Source organism: Lepus europaeus, chromosome 8 (assembly GCF_033115175.1).
Source record: "Lepus europaeus isolate LE1 chromosome 8, mLepTim1.pri, whole genome shotgun sequence".
Lineage (NCBI taxonomy): Eukaryota > Metazoa > Chordata > Mammalia > Lagomorpha > Leporidae > Lepus > Lepus europaeus.
This window is the reverse complement of record NC_084834.1, coordinates 106,633,087-106,648,206: the sequence shown is the minus strand read 5'-3', so window position 1 is coordinate 106,648,206 and position 15,120 is coordinate 106,633,087. Positions and strand designations below refer to the sequence as shown.

The window sequence follows — 15,120 nt, the reverse complement described above, 5'->3', positions numbered from 1 at the left end:
CAAAGACAGCGATAACTGCACACAGACACTCGCACAGAAAGGTTCCGAAAGCTTTCTTTATTCCCTTTGTACAAACTTCAGAGATTTTTTTTTTTTTTTTGGTATGTTAACGTCTTTTATTAACTCCTCATATACAGTTACTTGTCTTCTGGTTTGTTGAAGCAGTAAGTCAGACAGCATTTGCCACAGTAATGTCTGTCGAAGTGGCTGGCCATGAACACGCCAGCACCACATTCATCTGAAGGGCACTGGCGATGCAGCCGACTGATTTTGCCGTTCTCGTCCACCTTACAGTACTTCAGGACAGCCAGCTTAACCTTCTTCCTCTTAGGCTTATTCTTCTTGGGAGTGGTGTAAGACTTCTTCCTTTTCTTGGCACCCCCACACAGTCTCAACACAAGGTGAAGAGTAGACTCCTTTTGAATGTTGTAGTCAGATAAAGTCCGTCCATCTTCCAGTTGCTTGCCAGCAAAGATCAGTCTTTGCTGATCAGGAGGAATTCCTTCCTTATCCTGGATTTTGGCTTTTACATTTTCTATTGTATCCGAGGGTTCAACCTCGAGCGTGATGGTCTTCCCGCAAGGGTTTTCACGAAGATCTGCATCCTGGAGGCGGGCCCACCGCAGATGGCGGACCGAAAAGCAGAGATTATTTTCTCAACTGCTAAACTGGGGTTGAAGAGAGAGGGTCTATTTCTACCATATTAGAACAACTGATTGTGTCGAAGTCTCGCCTCCACGTTACCACTGAGATGCACCATTCCACTTTAGAGTATAGCACCTACCAACTCAATGTGAATTCCTTGACCTGAGTCAGGGGACTTCTCAGAACAATGGGGTGTTTTCAATTATAAAACAAACAGGATATAATCAGAGAAAATTGTGTCTCTCAATGACTAGTAAGGATGCTGGAGCAGAGGATGCTAATAAGGCATGCTGACTGATCAGCCGGGTCAGCACACACAAAGTGGCTTTAATCCAAAGCTTCTTCAATGCAGAAGTGGTGAGGATTTTGAGACCCCAGAGCAGCCTCAGTCTCCTACAGGACAGAAGCCTCAGACACCCAGTAATTAAGGGACAAACTCGGGGCTGGCGCTGTGGCGCAGCAGGTTAAAACCCTGGCCAGCTCTCTGCTGTGGCCAGGGAGTGCAGTGGAGGATGGCCCAAGTGCTTGGGCCCTGCACCCCATGGGAGACCAGGAGAAGCACCTGGCTCCTGCCATCGGATTGGCGCGGTGTGCCGGCCGCAGCGCGCCTACCGCAGCGGCCATTGGAGGGTGAACCAACGGCAAAAGGAAGACCTTTCTCTCTGTCTCTCTATCACTGTCCACTCTGCCTGTCAAAAAAAAAAAAAAAAAAAAAAAACCCTGGCCTGAAGCGCCGCCATCCCATATGGGGCGTGGGTTCTTGTCCTGGCTGCTCCTCTTCTGATCCAGTTCTCTGCTATGGCCTGGGAAGATGGCCCAAGTGCTTGGGCCCCTGCAACCACGTGGGAGACCCGGAGGAAGCTCCTCCTGGCTTCGGATTGGTGCAGCTCCGCTGTTGCGGCCATCTGGGGAGTAAACCAGCAAATGGAAGACCTCTCCTTCTCTACCTCTCTGTAACTCTTCCAAGTAAATAAAACAAATCTTTGGGGGGAAAAAAAGGGACAAACTCTGTGTCTGCTTCACTGGCTGGTAACTTTGAGTGTTACGAGATCAGATCACAATCTTCAGCAATTTTTCCTTGGTATCTATAGCCTCCTTTGCAGTTCCTTGAGAAGTAGCTAGGTCAAAACAAGAACAAGATATGGACACCATGGCCATATACTCCAGTTCCACAATGCTTTTCGATTGCTTTACCATGAAGGAGATTATGACAGCATAAGGAACCCAATTAGCAAGAGGAAACTCAGGGCCTATGGAGTGACACAGAAGGCTAAGCCACCACCTGTGCTGCCAGCAACCCATATGAGCACCAGGTCAAGCCCTAGCTACTCCACTGCCAATCCAGCTCCCTGCTAATGCACCTGGGAAAGCAGAAAATGGCCCAAGTACCTGGGCCCCTGCCACCTTTGTGGGAGACCTGGATGGAATTCCAGGTTCGTTGGCTTCAGACTGGCCTAGTGCTGGATGTTGCAGCCATTTGGAAAGTGAACCAGTGGATGGAGGCTCTCTTTCTGTAACTCTGCCTTTCAAATAAATTAAAAAAAAAAAAAAAAAAAAAAGGAAATTCACATCACCGCTTCCTTCAACACAAATGGTAATGCACAACTCAGTGATAACCAAAATTTTGAGAGACAGAAATGTGTCTGCTGACTGCACAGAAACAAAAGGCTACTTTTATTCCATTACGTGCTTCCTTCTCCCAGGGACGACATTTGCCTTATCTGCATGTCACTGACTGCCTAGCCTGTTATGAACACAAACTAAAGGCAGTACTCCAGCTCCTAGGAGGGCTCCCAAGAAAGGCCACCTTCCCGCTTAGCCTTCACACAGCATTCCAATGCTTTTGCTCTCATTCTTTTCCCAGATTTGCAAATGCAACTTATTAGCTTAGAACGACTGTAAAAAAATTAATTCCTTAACCACCTTAATCCCAGTAGCCCCTTCAGATGTTTTCTAAAGCAAATTAGATACCAACTGTGAAGAGAAAGGGAAAAAAAATGGCACTTTAACAGGGTACAACCAGACACCAGTTCTCCTACCTTGGTGCACTCAACCAGCTACGAAAACCTGTTTCCATCTGAGTATTATGACTGAAAATGTCAAGCTAGTTGACTATGTCATGTTCCTATAGGACAATTAAAAAAAAAAACACACACACACAACAACTTAAAAGGAATCACTTTTTCTTGTATTAATATAGCAGGACTGATAGAAAGAAAATATATTCAGTTGACTCGCACACTCCAATAATAAATACTCATGGGTAATCTTCATTTATTGGCTACTTACAGTACAGTGATTCTGTATCTCAGCTGGTAGCTAAAGGTGGTTACCCATTACGTCAGAGAAGACAGTCTGTCTTCTGCTTTCCAGAGATCACCTTTCAGCAATCTGGGCACATTTAATTTTAAGAACAAGAAACACATCTCCTGGTGGCGGTCATCACCTTGAGACAGGAACAAGGCAAAGAATGTATACAGGACTTGGATTCTCCTATGCAGGTTCACATAAAGTCAGTTTATTAATGACTACATTTTGAAGCCAGCCAGTTTGTCCAATATTTAAATAACAAGCTGTTTAATATTAAAGCAGAAAGGTACTGCCACAACGTGACAGAAGTACAGCTTTAACCAAAAACCCCCTCACACACAATGATACATTAAATGCTATTTTTATTTAAGCAAGGCACCCCTACTTGTTCTAAAACATGGGATGTGCTACCCCATTGAAAAAGCAAATGAGAACTTAAGATTTTTTTTCCTATCTAGAGCTGGTTTAATTCCAGTGAGGCCATTAATGTCCTTACCAATCTGGACCGCTGACACGTTACTCCACAGTTCTGAGACTACACACACACTCAAGGTCACCCAAAACCAAAACACTGGGGGGGGGGGGGGGGGGTGCTTCAGACAACTTTTAAGTTGAGACTAGAATCTCCCCTTAGGTAGACAGGCACCAATGTTAAATGCCTTTAGCACAAGGCAAAACATTTCTAAAGACATAAAACTGTCAAAATGTATGATTTACACTAACCCGTGATTTTTATGCTTTATTTGCTGTCTTTTTAATTCCTACTCCTATCTAAGTCATCAAATACAGCTAAAATTAAAAGTATTCTGCCAGACCACACTGCTTCAAAGGTCTGAAACCTTCCTTGCTTTGGTGAGCATTTGGTTAAAATAAATCATTATTTTACTCCATGAGAAGTACTATATCAGAGTTCTCAATTCATAGGCAAAGAAACAAAACCTCATACAGATTATTTTAAATGGGAGAAAGATTTTAAAGAACTGTGCTAAATAAAAATATGCAGTTTTCATAATGGGTAATATCCTCTATGAAAACAGTTTTTAAATCATATAAAGCCCAGTTTTTAAAATCAAATCCTGAATAGTTTGAACAATTTTAATTTGTGGTTTGTTTCATAATCCCAAACTGAATTTTTTCTTTCTTTTTCTAAATAGTCCATTATGAATTTTTTCTTAGAAGTAATTAATCCAAAAACCCCAAAATCTTTTCTCTAGCAGCTGCTGCTAATAAACTGGAACGTTATAGCCCATGTCCAAGAAAGATGTGCAAATGAAATGCTTCTTGCTTCATCCTGAAAATAAAACAAAAAATGTTGCACATTTACTCAAAATGAAATAGGATCATGTGTGTTCCCATCCCACACTATTTAAAATTCAAATTTATATTTTCTTTCTGATTTAGTGCAAGTCATGGGGAAATCAATTAAGTTAAGGTGGAGACAATTAATTACATATTAGTGTTTATATCCTGATATGAAGATAGATTTTCAGATTTGAGTACAAAATATGTTTTATATAACAATTAGCTAAAATAAATATGGGACTTTATATCCAAAAATAGCCCATGATACCTATTGGTAACAGAATGCCCATGTGTTTTCATGAAAATCATTACAGGTAAGTGTCTTGAAGAATCCACCATTGTATTTAGAGAAATGATTGTAACACAATATATTAAAATATTTAGTGGGGGAAAAAAGACAATGCATATTCAGTCAAAGAAAGGGACATCAAGATGTATTTAGCAAATTTGACTCAGGTAAGTTAACAACGTGGAGCATTTTTAAAACACTAGTTAATAATAAAGGAAACAGTGGCTCAGTAACCGTGTAAGTATTGATGACACACCCAAGTTTCTCATGTATTGCTTTAAACATCTTAAAATATCTTAGAACTGAGGAAAAATGTTTAAATTTTGGTGGAAGAAAAGCAAATACAAGATACATTTTCAGTGTGCTATGATTTATAGCTAGTAAAGGTAGCTATATATATATATATATATTTTTTTTTTTAAAGATTTTATTTATTTTAAATCTGAGAGGCAGAGTTATAGACAGTGAGAGGGAGAGACAGAGAGAAAGGTCTTCCTTCCATTGGTTCACTCCCCAGTTGGCTGCAACGGCCGGAAATGTGCTGATCTGAAGCCAGGAGCCAGGTGCTTCTTCCTGGTCTCCCACGCAGGTGCAGGGGCCCAAGGGCTTGGGCCATCTTCTACTGCTTTCCCAGGCCACAGCAGAAAGCTGGATTGGAAGTGGAGCAGCCGGGACTCGAACCGGCACCCATATGGGATACCAGCGCCACAGGTGGAAGATTAACCTACTGTGCCATGGCACCAGCCCCCGGTAGCTATATATTTTAAATTTTACATTTCGTCTATTCTATTTGAGGGGCAGAGAGAGAAACAGACAGATCTTCCATCTGCTGGTTCACTCCCCAAATACCTGCAATAGCGGGAGCTGGGATAAGCTAAAGCCTGGAGCCAGCAAATCAGTCCAGGTCTCCCACATGGGTGGCAGGGACCCCATTTACTTGAGCTATTGTATGCTGCCTCCCGGGGTGCTCATTAGCAGAAAGCTGGAATCAGTAGTGGAACTGGGGCTCAAACCCAGACACTCTACTACAGGATGCAGGTATCTCAAGCAGCACCTTTTTTTTACCCCCAGGAAGGAGGGGGGAGGAATGGGGAAGAGGGGAGAGAGGGATCGGGGAGAGAGGGGGTGAGAGGGAGAAGAGGGAGGGAGGTAGGGGGGAGGGAGAGGGAGAGCTCAAGCAGCATCTTAAATGCTGTGCCAAATGCCTATTCCTTTAAAACTATTTTTCAGCACATAGCATGAACAATGTTGGGAAATTATAAAAAAAGATTCCATATAGGGATAATGCTCAAATTCATTCTACAGGGGTAGGCATTTGGGACAGCAGTGAAGACGCTGCTTGAGGGGCCAGCACTGTGGCACAGCAGATAAAGCCTGCAACATCACATCCTATAGGGGCGCCAGTTCGAGTCCTGGTTACTCCACTTCTGATCAGCTCCCTGCTAATGGTCTGGGAAAGCAGTGAAAGACGGCCCAAGTGCTTGGTCCCCTGCTCCCACGTGGGAGACCCAGAATAAGCACCTGCTCCTGGCTTCACCCTGGCCCAGCCTCAGCTGTTGCAGCCATCTGGGGAGTGAACCAGTGGATGGAAGATCTCTTCCTCTCTCTCTGTACTTTCAAATAAATGAATAAATCTTAAAACTGGGGGGTGGGGGTGCTGCTTAGGATGGCAGCATCCCCCACTGATGTGCTTGGGTTTGAGTCCTTTAACTACAGCTTCTTGCTGATGTGTACTCTTGAAAAGCAGCAGGTGGTGGCTCAAGTAGTTGGAACCTTGCCAATCACATGCAAGATGTGGATGGAGTTCTAGGCTCCTGATGTAAGCCTGGCCCAGCTCTGGCTGTTACAAGCATTAGAGGTGTTAGATTTCTCTCTCTCTACTTTCCAAATTAAATGAAAATAAATTAAAAATTTAATGAGAAAGCAAAGCCATTATACAATCATAGTGAACTGTATTTCCTAGGAGAGTTTCATTCTTTACTTCAATTATTGTCATTAGTTTGATCTTTATTAAAAAGAATTGTTCCCACCATATTACAAATTAGTAAGCTGATAATTATTAGCAATTGAAAATATTTGTACCTCTTAAATTTACCTTATGAGATGGAGTCCCTGGAAGTCTTATTTTCCTTTTGGACATGAATTTAGGAACAGTTCAATATACCTATGATCTGAGGATAATTAAAAAACAAAAAAAAATTAGCTTAAAAAAGTTGAAAAGGCAGAAAAACACTGGAGCCAATTTTCTTTTTGCCCTTTCCTTTCAGTAATTGAAAAAAAACTAAAAAAAAAAAACAATAACAAAAAAAATCCTACCTAAATCTGCATAGAAATATGCAGGCTAACTAACAGACAAAGTGCTTTTCGTTATAATACTCACATAGCATTTTATCCTGTACTTTAAATTTAGTAGTACTAAAACAGTACATTTTCCCAAGGAAAGCTTCTAAGCCAGTTCCCAGACAGAGGGAGGCATTCGTAAGCACAGACGGGAGCCGGCAGTACTCACGGACATGGGACCGGTCCTTGAGCATGGCGGCAACGGCGTCCTCGTGGGTCTCAAAGTGCACGTCGGCCTCCCCGGTGGCCTTCCCGCTGGAGCTGTATTCCATGGTGATCCTCACAGGCTTCAGTGGAGCAAAAAACTGAACAAAGGCAGCAGAGTGACATCAGCTCCCTTTGCCCTTTTCTTCTTTGATCCGTACACCTGAGAAATGTGTCTTCTGGCTACCTCTTCCTTAAAACACTAAAGCAGTTTGACATCTACCACATCCTCTGACTTCGCTGATTTTTCACAGCTTGCATTTCAAGTATTTGCTCTCAAAGAGCCGAACACTGTGAATACAATTGGTGCACGAATGGCTCTCAAACTTTTTTAAACCAACAAGGACCACTTTTATTATTCCTCCCATACAAATCCTTCCTTGTGTTTAAAAAATGCCCATTAAATATATTCTTAATAATTCACTGTTGGGACCAGTGCTGTGGCACATAGGGGAAAGCCACTGCCTGCAGCACCAGCATCCCATATGGGTGCCAATTTGAGTCCTGGCTGCTCCACTTTAATCAGATATGTACCTAATAACTACATTCTTATCAGTACTATACAAACAGTGCTACCACATTTGAGTGGTTCTGATTCCAAACCAAAGCAACAGAATATAATGCTTTAATGAGAACGTGCAACTTGAGTTACGATATGATTCCTGGGGCTGGCATTGTGGTACAGCAGGTTAAGCCGCCACCTGCAATACCAGCCTCCCATATGGGCATCGGTTTGTGTCCTGGCTGCTCCATTTCCCATCCAGCTCCCTGCTAACAGCCTGAAAGAACAGCAGAAGATGGCCTAAGCACTTGGGCCTGTGCTACCAACACAGGAGACCTGGAAGAAGCTCCTGACTCCTGGCCATTGCAGTCATCTGGGGAGTGATGATCTCTGTCTCTCTCCCTGTCACTCTTTCAAATAAATAAATAAATCTTAAAAAAAAAAAAAAAAAAAAAAAAGGCATGATTCCTATTGGGCTTTGTGAAGTAGAAAACAGAGGCCCCACTATTAACTGAAGACTAATAGATTTGGATCTAACATATATGTCCTCAAGTTCATAAAGTCAAGGGCTTTGTTATTTTATCTTTTTCATTTTTTAAAATGCCTTTTCTCAAAAATTAGGGAATCTTGATGCAAGAAAGCTACAGGGTATCTAATGAAAACTCCAGGCATTTTTGTCTAGTAATAACTGCTTTGTGAGCAACTGCCCGTGAATCTGAATCTCCTAATCTAAAACATGAATAGGGCAATGAGTGTTTAATCTAGCAGTTGTGACATCAATTAGGATGCCTACATCCCACACCGGAATGCCCAGATTTGATTCCTGGCTCCAACTCCCGATTCTGATTCCAACTTCCTGCTAATGTGGGACCTAGGAGACAGCTGTGATGACTTGAATGACTGGGTTCCTGCCACCCACATGAGAGACTTGGATCGAATTCCTGGCTTCTAGCTTCAGGCCCCCAGGTTGCAGGCATTTGGGGAATGAACAAACGGATGAGAGAGCTCTCTCTCTGTACCTCTTTCTCGGTCTTTCAAATCAATATATTAACTAATTTTGAAAAAAATGGTTGAACTAATTTATTCCAAACCAAACTTTCCTACTTTGAAGACTACACCTACATATTACAGTGTATCCATAAACTCTTCTGATCCTTTTCTGGCTTTAAATACAGTAAAAAGCCACACTTTCCACACAGAGGACAAAGTAGCCTCTACAAACAGGGAGATGCCACCTTACTGTTCAAAGATACTCTAGAAATAGTGTATTCTTCTCTATCTTCCCCAAATTAACACAAGTTCAAGGTTGGAACTTTTGTTCAAACTATTGAGATTGGATATCTTACTGCCACACACGTTTATAATGTCTTGGGCATTGGCTTGGAAAGGCAGTCCTCTCATGTGGACAAAATGCAGTGACGGGGTAGTTCCCAGCTCCACAGCCTCTGGAAGCTTTTCTGACATCTCCTTAGGCAACTCTGAGAAGCAGAACAAGAAGTGCTGTGACGAACATAGAAGCTTCAAGGGTTATTAACAGATTATAATTAAGTAGGACCTTCATGTCAGAAATCCACAGTTCCTCTTGAACTGCAAAGAAGTGTTTGAAAACCCAAAATGATCTGAAATTTCTGCTCCTCAGCAAACATCACCTGAACACCCATAAGCATTTAGCACCTCCAACCATTACCAGACTAAGAACTTATCTTTCTATAAATAGCAGAGCAAAAGTGAAATGACTATGAGTTACACTATAAAAGCAGGAGAAACTTTTTGGGATATAGTAACTATAAAAACATAAATAAGCAAAAAAAGATAATCCCTAGGCACCAGGTAAAAAAGTATTTATCAAGCCTTCAAGATTTCAAAAGTTACTCTAGAGTTAGGAATCAAAGTAGTAAAATCCAGAGACAAATAAAAATCCTTACTTCAGTCAGTACTCCTGCTCTCTACCCAAATACTTCCTCCACCTTAGTTTAGATGTTGTCATTTTACTCCCTCTATTCCTTTTTATCACTAAGATTTTGATACATAGCCTACAAAAATTAAGGTAAAAATCTAACTAAATAGGAGCCAGCATTGTAGTACTGTGAATTAAGTTGCTGCCTACAATGCCAGCATTCCATATCTGAGTCCCGGCTTGAGATGGGCTATTTAGCTTCCAATGCAGCTCCCTGACAACATGCCTAGGAAGACAGCAAAAGATGATCCAAGTGCTTCGGCCCCTACCACCCACATAGGAAACCCAGACAGAGCTCCAGGTTACTGGCTTCAGCCTGGACCAGCCCAGAAATTGAGATCATTTGGAGAGTGAACAAGCAGATGTTAGAGCTCTAGCCATCTTTCTGTGTCATTCTACCTTTCAAATAAATAAAACAAATCCTTTATTAAAAAAAAAAAAGACTAACAGTTAAGTGCCTCTGCATGTGTTCAAAGAAATCACTACACTCAGAGAGCTATTAAAATCTGTAACTCAGCCGGCGCCGCGGCTCAACAGGCTAATCCTCCATCTTCCGGCGCCGGCACACCGGGTTCTAGTCCCAGTCGGGGCACCGGATTCTGTCCCGGTTGCCCCTCTTCCAGGCCAGCTCTCTGCTATGGCCTGGGAGTGCAGTGGAGGATGGCCCAAGTGTTTGGGCCCTGCACCTGCATGGCAGACCAGGAGAAGCACCTGGCTCCTGCCTTCGGGTCAGCATGGTGCGCCGGCCGCAGCGCGCAAGTCGCGGCGGCCAACGGAGGGTGAACCAACAGCAAAGGAAGACCTTTCTCTCTGTCTCTCTCTCTCACTGTCCACTCTGCCTGTCAAAAAAAAAAAAAAAAAGAAAGAAAAAAAAGAAAAAGAAAATCTGTAACTCAATTCCCTTGTCCTAGTCTTAGAATTTCACACAACATGATCATAAAGAAAATAGTTTTTAACAATAACCACAACAAACAAGATTAAGCCCAGGAGGTTGCCAAGGAGACCTTACCTATTTCCTTCTCACTTTCAAATGCTGTTATGGGGCGAATATCCTCGTTTACTTCATGTTCTTCAAAAACCACTTCGGGCTCAGTTATATATTTAGCAGTAGGAGAAGATGCCATTTTCTTTCCCTTATGAGAGCCAACGTGTGTTCGAACTTCATTCCTTCTGCTTGGAAATATCTCTATATACCTTTCAAAGCAAACATGAACAGCCATGAGTAACACAAAGTAACTTTACATTGAAGGCATTTAAAACAAACATGTATATATATTTCCAACAGCTTAAGAAACACAGGTTCCCAAAGACAGGGAGGAAAGTAAGAACAGTTATAGACATTAAGTCCATGAGAGTAGGTCATTGTTGAAGTTTCCTTCAAATGCACTCTTCTAAAGATTTACTTATTTTATTTTTTGAAAGGCAGAGTTACAGAAAGGCAGAGGTAGAGAGAGTAAGTGAGAGAGGTCTTCCATCCAACGGTTCACTCCCCAGATGGCACAATGGCCGGAGCTGTGCCGATTCAAAGCTAGGAGCCAGGAGCTTCTTTCAGGTCTCCCACGTGGGTACAGGGGCCCAAGCACTTGGGGCCATCTTCTACTGCTTTCCCAGGCCATAGCAGAGAGCTAGATAGAAAGTTGAGACGCTGGGACTTGAACTGGGACCCATATGGGATGCTGGCACTGTAGGCAGTGGCTTTACTCACTACGCCACAGCACCGGCCCCTCAAATGCATTTTAATAGTATTTTTTTTAATTGTTTTGCTTCATGTGAACAACTATGCTAAGGCTAATTGTGTGCAAAGGACAGCATCTGGCAAGAAGGGTGTCCACACACACACACACACTCGCCCCTTAACAATCTCCAGGAGCCTTGCAATTTCATCTTGCCAAAACTGGTCCTATCTTGTAAGACACAAAGTCACAGTGTGAGAAGAGCTAACTCCCCCGAAAGCTTCAGTATGAAGCTAAAGAGAATTCAAAAATTGTCAATTCTGATTGGCTACCATGGCGACAATGGGACTATTAAGTCCAAGCATCTGGTTTTTTCTCAACACTGCTTTTCCAAACTAAGTTATTAAAAGTAAATTGTAAAAATCATTTATATTGGGGCCAGCACTGTGGTATAGTAGGTTAAGCCTCCACCTAAGGCAGTGACATCCCATATGGGCACCACTTCATGCCCTGGCTGCTCCACTTCCAATTCAGCTCTCTGCTATGGCCTGGGAAAGCAGTGGAAGATGGCCCAAGTGCTTGGGCCCCTGCACCCATGTGGGAGACCTGGAAGAAACTCCTGGCTCCTATCTTCGGATGGGCCCAGCTCTTGGCCATTGCAGCCATCTGGGGAGTGAACAGCAAATGGAAGACCTTTCTATCTCTCCCTCTATCTGTAAATCTGCCTCTCAAATAAATAAATAAGTAAATAAAATCTTTAAAAAATTTTGTATTTACAGAATTTATATAAAGATTAAATGAGCACTACTTCTTTTTTTGTGTGACAAAACAAGTTTTAATTGATATGAACTCCACTGCCAAAGAGAACAAATTATTTTTAACTATATCGTCCAAGAGAAAGAGAAACAACAGTGTGACTAGAAGTCCAGGAACTAAAGGATCTTTGAGGAGAGAAAAAGGAAAAAAATACATCATTCAAGATGAAGTAAAAGGGATCAGCAACCACCGTAAACTATTCAGGGCCCAGGAGTAGATGGAACAGAGGCTGTATATATTTGCATTGTAAATAATGTACAACATACGAACTTAAAAATCTATAATTAGGGGCCAACGCCTGTGACACACTGTGGTAAAGCCACAGCCTACAGCAGTAGCATCACATGTGGGCACCAGTTCAAGTTCCGGCTGCTCCACTATCAATTTAGCTTCCTGCTAATTCACCTGGGAAAGCAGAGGATGGCCCAAATACTTGGGCTCCTGCACCCACGTGGGATACCTGGAAGAAGCTCCTGGCTTCAGCCTGGCCCAGCCCTGGCCATTGTAGCCATTTGAGTGAACCAGTGGATGGAAGATCTCTCTCTCTCTCTCTCTCTGTCACTCTTTCTAACTCTGCCTTTCCAATTAATAAATAAATCTTTAAAAAGAAATCTATAAGCCGGCGCCGCGGCTCACTAGGCTAATCCTCCGCCTTGCGGCGCCAGCACACCGGGTTCTAGTCCCGGTCGGGGCACCGGATTCTGTCCCGGTTGCCCCTCTTCCAGGCCAGCTCTCTGCTATGGCCAGGGAGTGCAGTGGAGGATGGCCCAAGTGCTTGGACCCTGCACCCGCATGGGAGACCAGGATAAGCCCCTGGCTCCTGCCATCGGATCAGCGCGCTGTGCCGGCCGCAGCGCGCCAACCGCGGTGGCCATCGGAGGGTGAACCAACGGCAAAAGGAAGACCTTTCTCTCTGTCTCTCTCTCTCTCACTGTCCACTCTGCCTGTCAAAAAAAAAAAAAAATTAAAAAAGAAATCTATAATTAAAACCTAGTGAATTGGGGCCGGCGCTGTGGCACAGAGAGTTAACGCCCTGGCCTGAAGCGCCAGCATCTCATATGGGCACCAGTTCGAGACCTGGCTGCTCCACTTCCGATCCAGCTCTCTGCTATGGCCTGGTATAGCAATAGAAGATGGCCCAAGTCTTTGGGCCCCTGCACCCGTGTGGGAGACCCAGAAGAAGCACCCGTGTGGGAGACCCAGAATAAGCTTCTGACTCCTGATTGGCGCAGCTCCAGCCGTTGCGGCCACTTGGGGAGTGATCCAGCGGATGGAAGACTTCTTTCTCTCTCTGCCTCTCCTCTAACTCTGACTTTCAAATAAAAATAAGTAAATCTTAAAAAAAAAAAAAAAAAAAAAAAAAACAACTAGTGAATTAATCTAGTGAAAACCATCCACACAGCACAATGTAGGCAAATATGTTTAAAAATATTTTAATAAACACATTCAAAATATGCAGACAGGGAATGTGAGAAGGGAATTATTTAACAGTGTAAAATTACTATGCATAAATTTAAAGACATCTAATTCCTAATTTTAAAGTCCTATTTAAATATTGCTTCAAATACATTTTAAAGGTCAAGAGATATGCATTAAACCAAGTTGCAGGTTTTGAATTCTGTTTGAAAACACATCAGCAAACAGAAAACCATTCCAAATGAAAAATGATCGGTGCACTACTTCTCAAAAGACCTTTGAGGGGCTGGCACTGTGGCATAGCAGGTAAAGCTACTGCCTGCAGTGCTGGCAAGCTACATGGGCACCAGTTCCAGTACCGGCTGCTCCACTTCTGATCCAGCTCTCTGCTGTGGCCTGGGAAAGCAGTAGAAGATGGCCTAAGTCCTTGGTCCCCTGCACCTGTGTGGGAGACCTGGAAGAAGCTCATGGCACCAGCCCCTTTAAGTCTGTCTCTCAAATAAATAGAAATAAAATACAAAGAATGACTTATGAATTTTTTTAACTTCAAAGGAGCTAAGTAAAAGGCCAGAAAGCATCAAAACAATGATTAAAAGTTGACATTTTTTATTATATCTCAAACTAAAGTTGAAACTCAAACCACCTATCAATATGTGCATCCTGACGGATGTGAGCATGAGACGTAGCACAAGACAGTTGACCAATTTCTTCAAAAGTCAATTGCAAATTGAGAGTAAATAAAGGAGAAGGATATTTGCTCTAGTTTATAGGAGAATCAGGGACAATAATCAAATGCAATGTGTAAACTCTGAATTCTAAACCAACTGCAAAAAATACTTTTGGTACATGTGGGAAAGGATCATTACAGACTCTTATTAAGTAACTGCTGATTTTTCAGATGTGGTAATATAGTAATTATGTCAGAAAATGTAATTTTAATATGCATACTGGGGACCGGCACTGTGGCATAGTGGGTAAAGCCGCCGCCTGCATGCCGGCATCCAATATGGGCAACTGGTTCAAGTCCTGACTGCTCTACTTCCTATACAGCTCTCTGCTATGGCCTGAGAAAGCAGCAGCAGATGGCCCAAGTCCTTGGGCCCCTGCATCCACGTGGGAGACCCAGAAAAAGTTCTCATGTCCTGGCTTCTGATCAGAGCAGCTCTGGCCATTGCGGCCAATTGGGAAGTGAACCAGCGGATGGAAAACCTCCCTCTGCTTCTCCTCTCTCTGTGTAACTCTGACTTTCCAAATAAATAAATAAATCTTTAAAAAAAAATGCATACATACAAAAATGAGACAAATATAACAGACGTTAATAATTTGTTACTACAAGTGACAGAAATTTAATGCCTTATCATCTTCTTCTCACTACTTTTCTGCATTTGGGTAATTTTTTTTTTTTTTTTTTTTTTTTATTTTTGACAGGCAGAGTGGACAGTGAGAGAGAGACAGAGAGAAAGGTCTTCCTTTTGCCGTTGGTTCACCCTCCAATGGCCGCCGCGGTAGCGCGCTGCGGCCGGCGCACCGCGCTGATCCGATGGCAGGAGCCAGGTGCTTCTTCTGGTCTCCCATGGGGTGCAGGGCCCAAGTACTTGGGCCATCCTCCACTGCACTCCCTGGCCACAGCAGAGAGCTGGCCTGGAAGAGGGGCAACCGGGACAGG

The 15,120-nt window shown here is 43.0% G+C and overlaps 1 protein-coding gene and 1 pseudogene across 4 annotated transcripts in view; both read right to left on the bottom strand.

Annotated features, from left to right (window-relative positions):
• Positions 1 to 87: 87 nt before the first annotated feature.
• On the bottom strand, positions 88 to 619 carry LOC133765122 (ubiquitin-ribosomal protein eS31 fusion protein-like; annotated as a pseudogene).
• Positions 620 to 2,811: 2,192 nt separating this feature from the next.
• The window catches only part of GRSF1 (G-rich RNA sequence binding factor 1), a 50,085-nt gene continuing 37,776 nt past the window's right edge, over positions 2,812 to 15,120 (bottom strand). For 3 of the 4 annotated variants that reach the window (XM_062198730.1, XM_062198728.1, XM_062198731.1), the window contains exons 6-10: positions 10,559 to 10,743; positions 8,949 to 9,070; positions 7,056 to 7,191; positions 6,642 to 6,717; positions 2,812 to 4,246 (exon numbers count right to left, since the gene is read on the bottom strand). In XM_062198730.1, coding sequence (XP_062054714.1) covers positions 6,668 to 6,717; positions 7,056 to 7,191; positions 8,949 to 9,070; positions 10,559 to 10,743 — 493 coding nt within the window. In that variant the 3' untranslated portion in view covers positions 2,812 to 4,246; positions 6,642 to 6,667. Of the gene's footprint in view, positions 4,247 to 6,628; positions 6,718 to 7,055; positions 7,192 to 8,948; positions 9,071 to 10,558; positions 10,744 to 15,120 lie in introns of all 4 variants that reach the window. The other variant, XM_062198729.1, reaches the window with a different exon arrangement.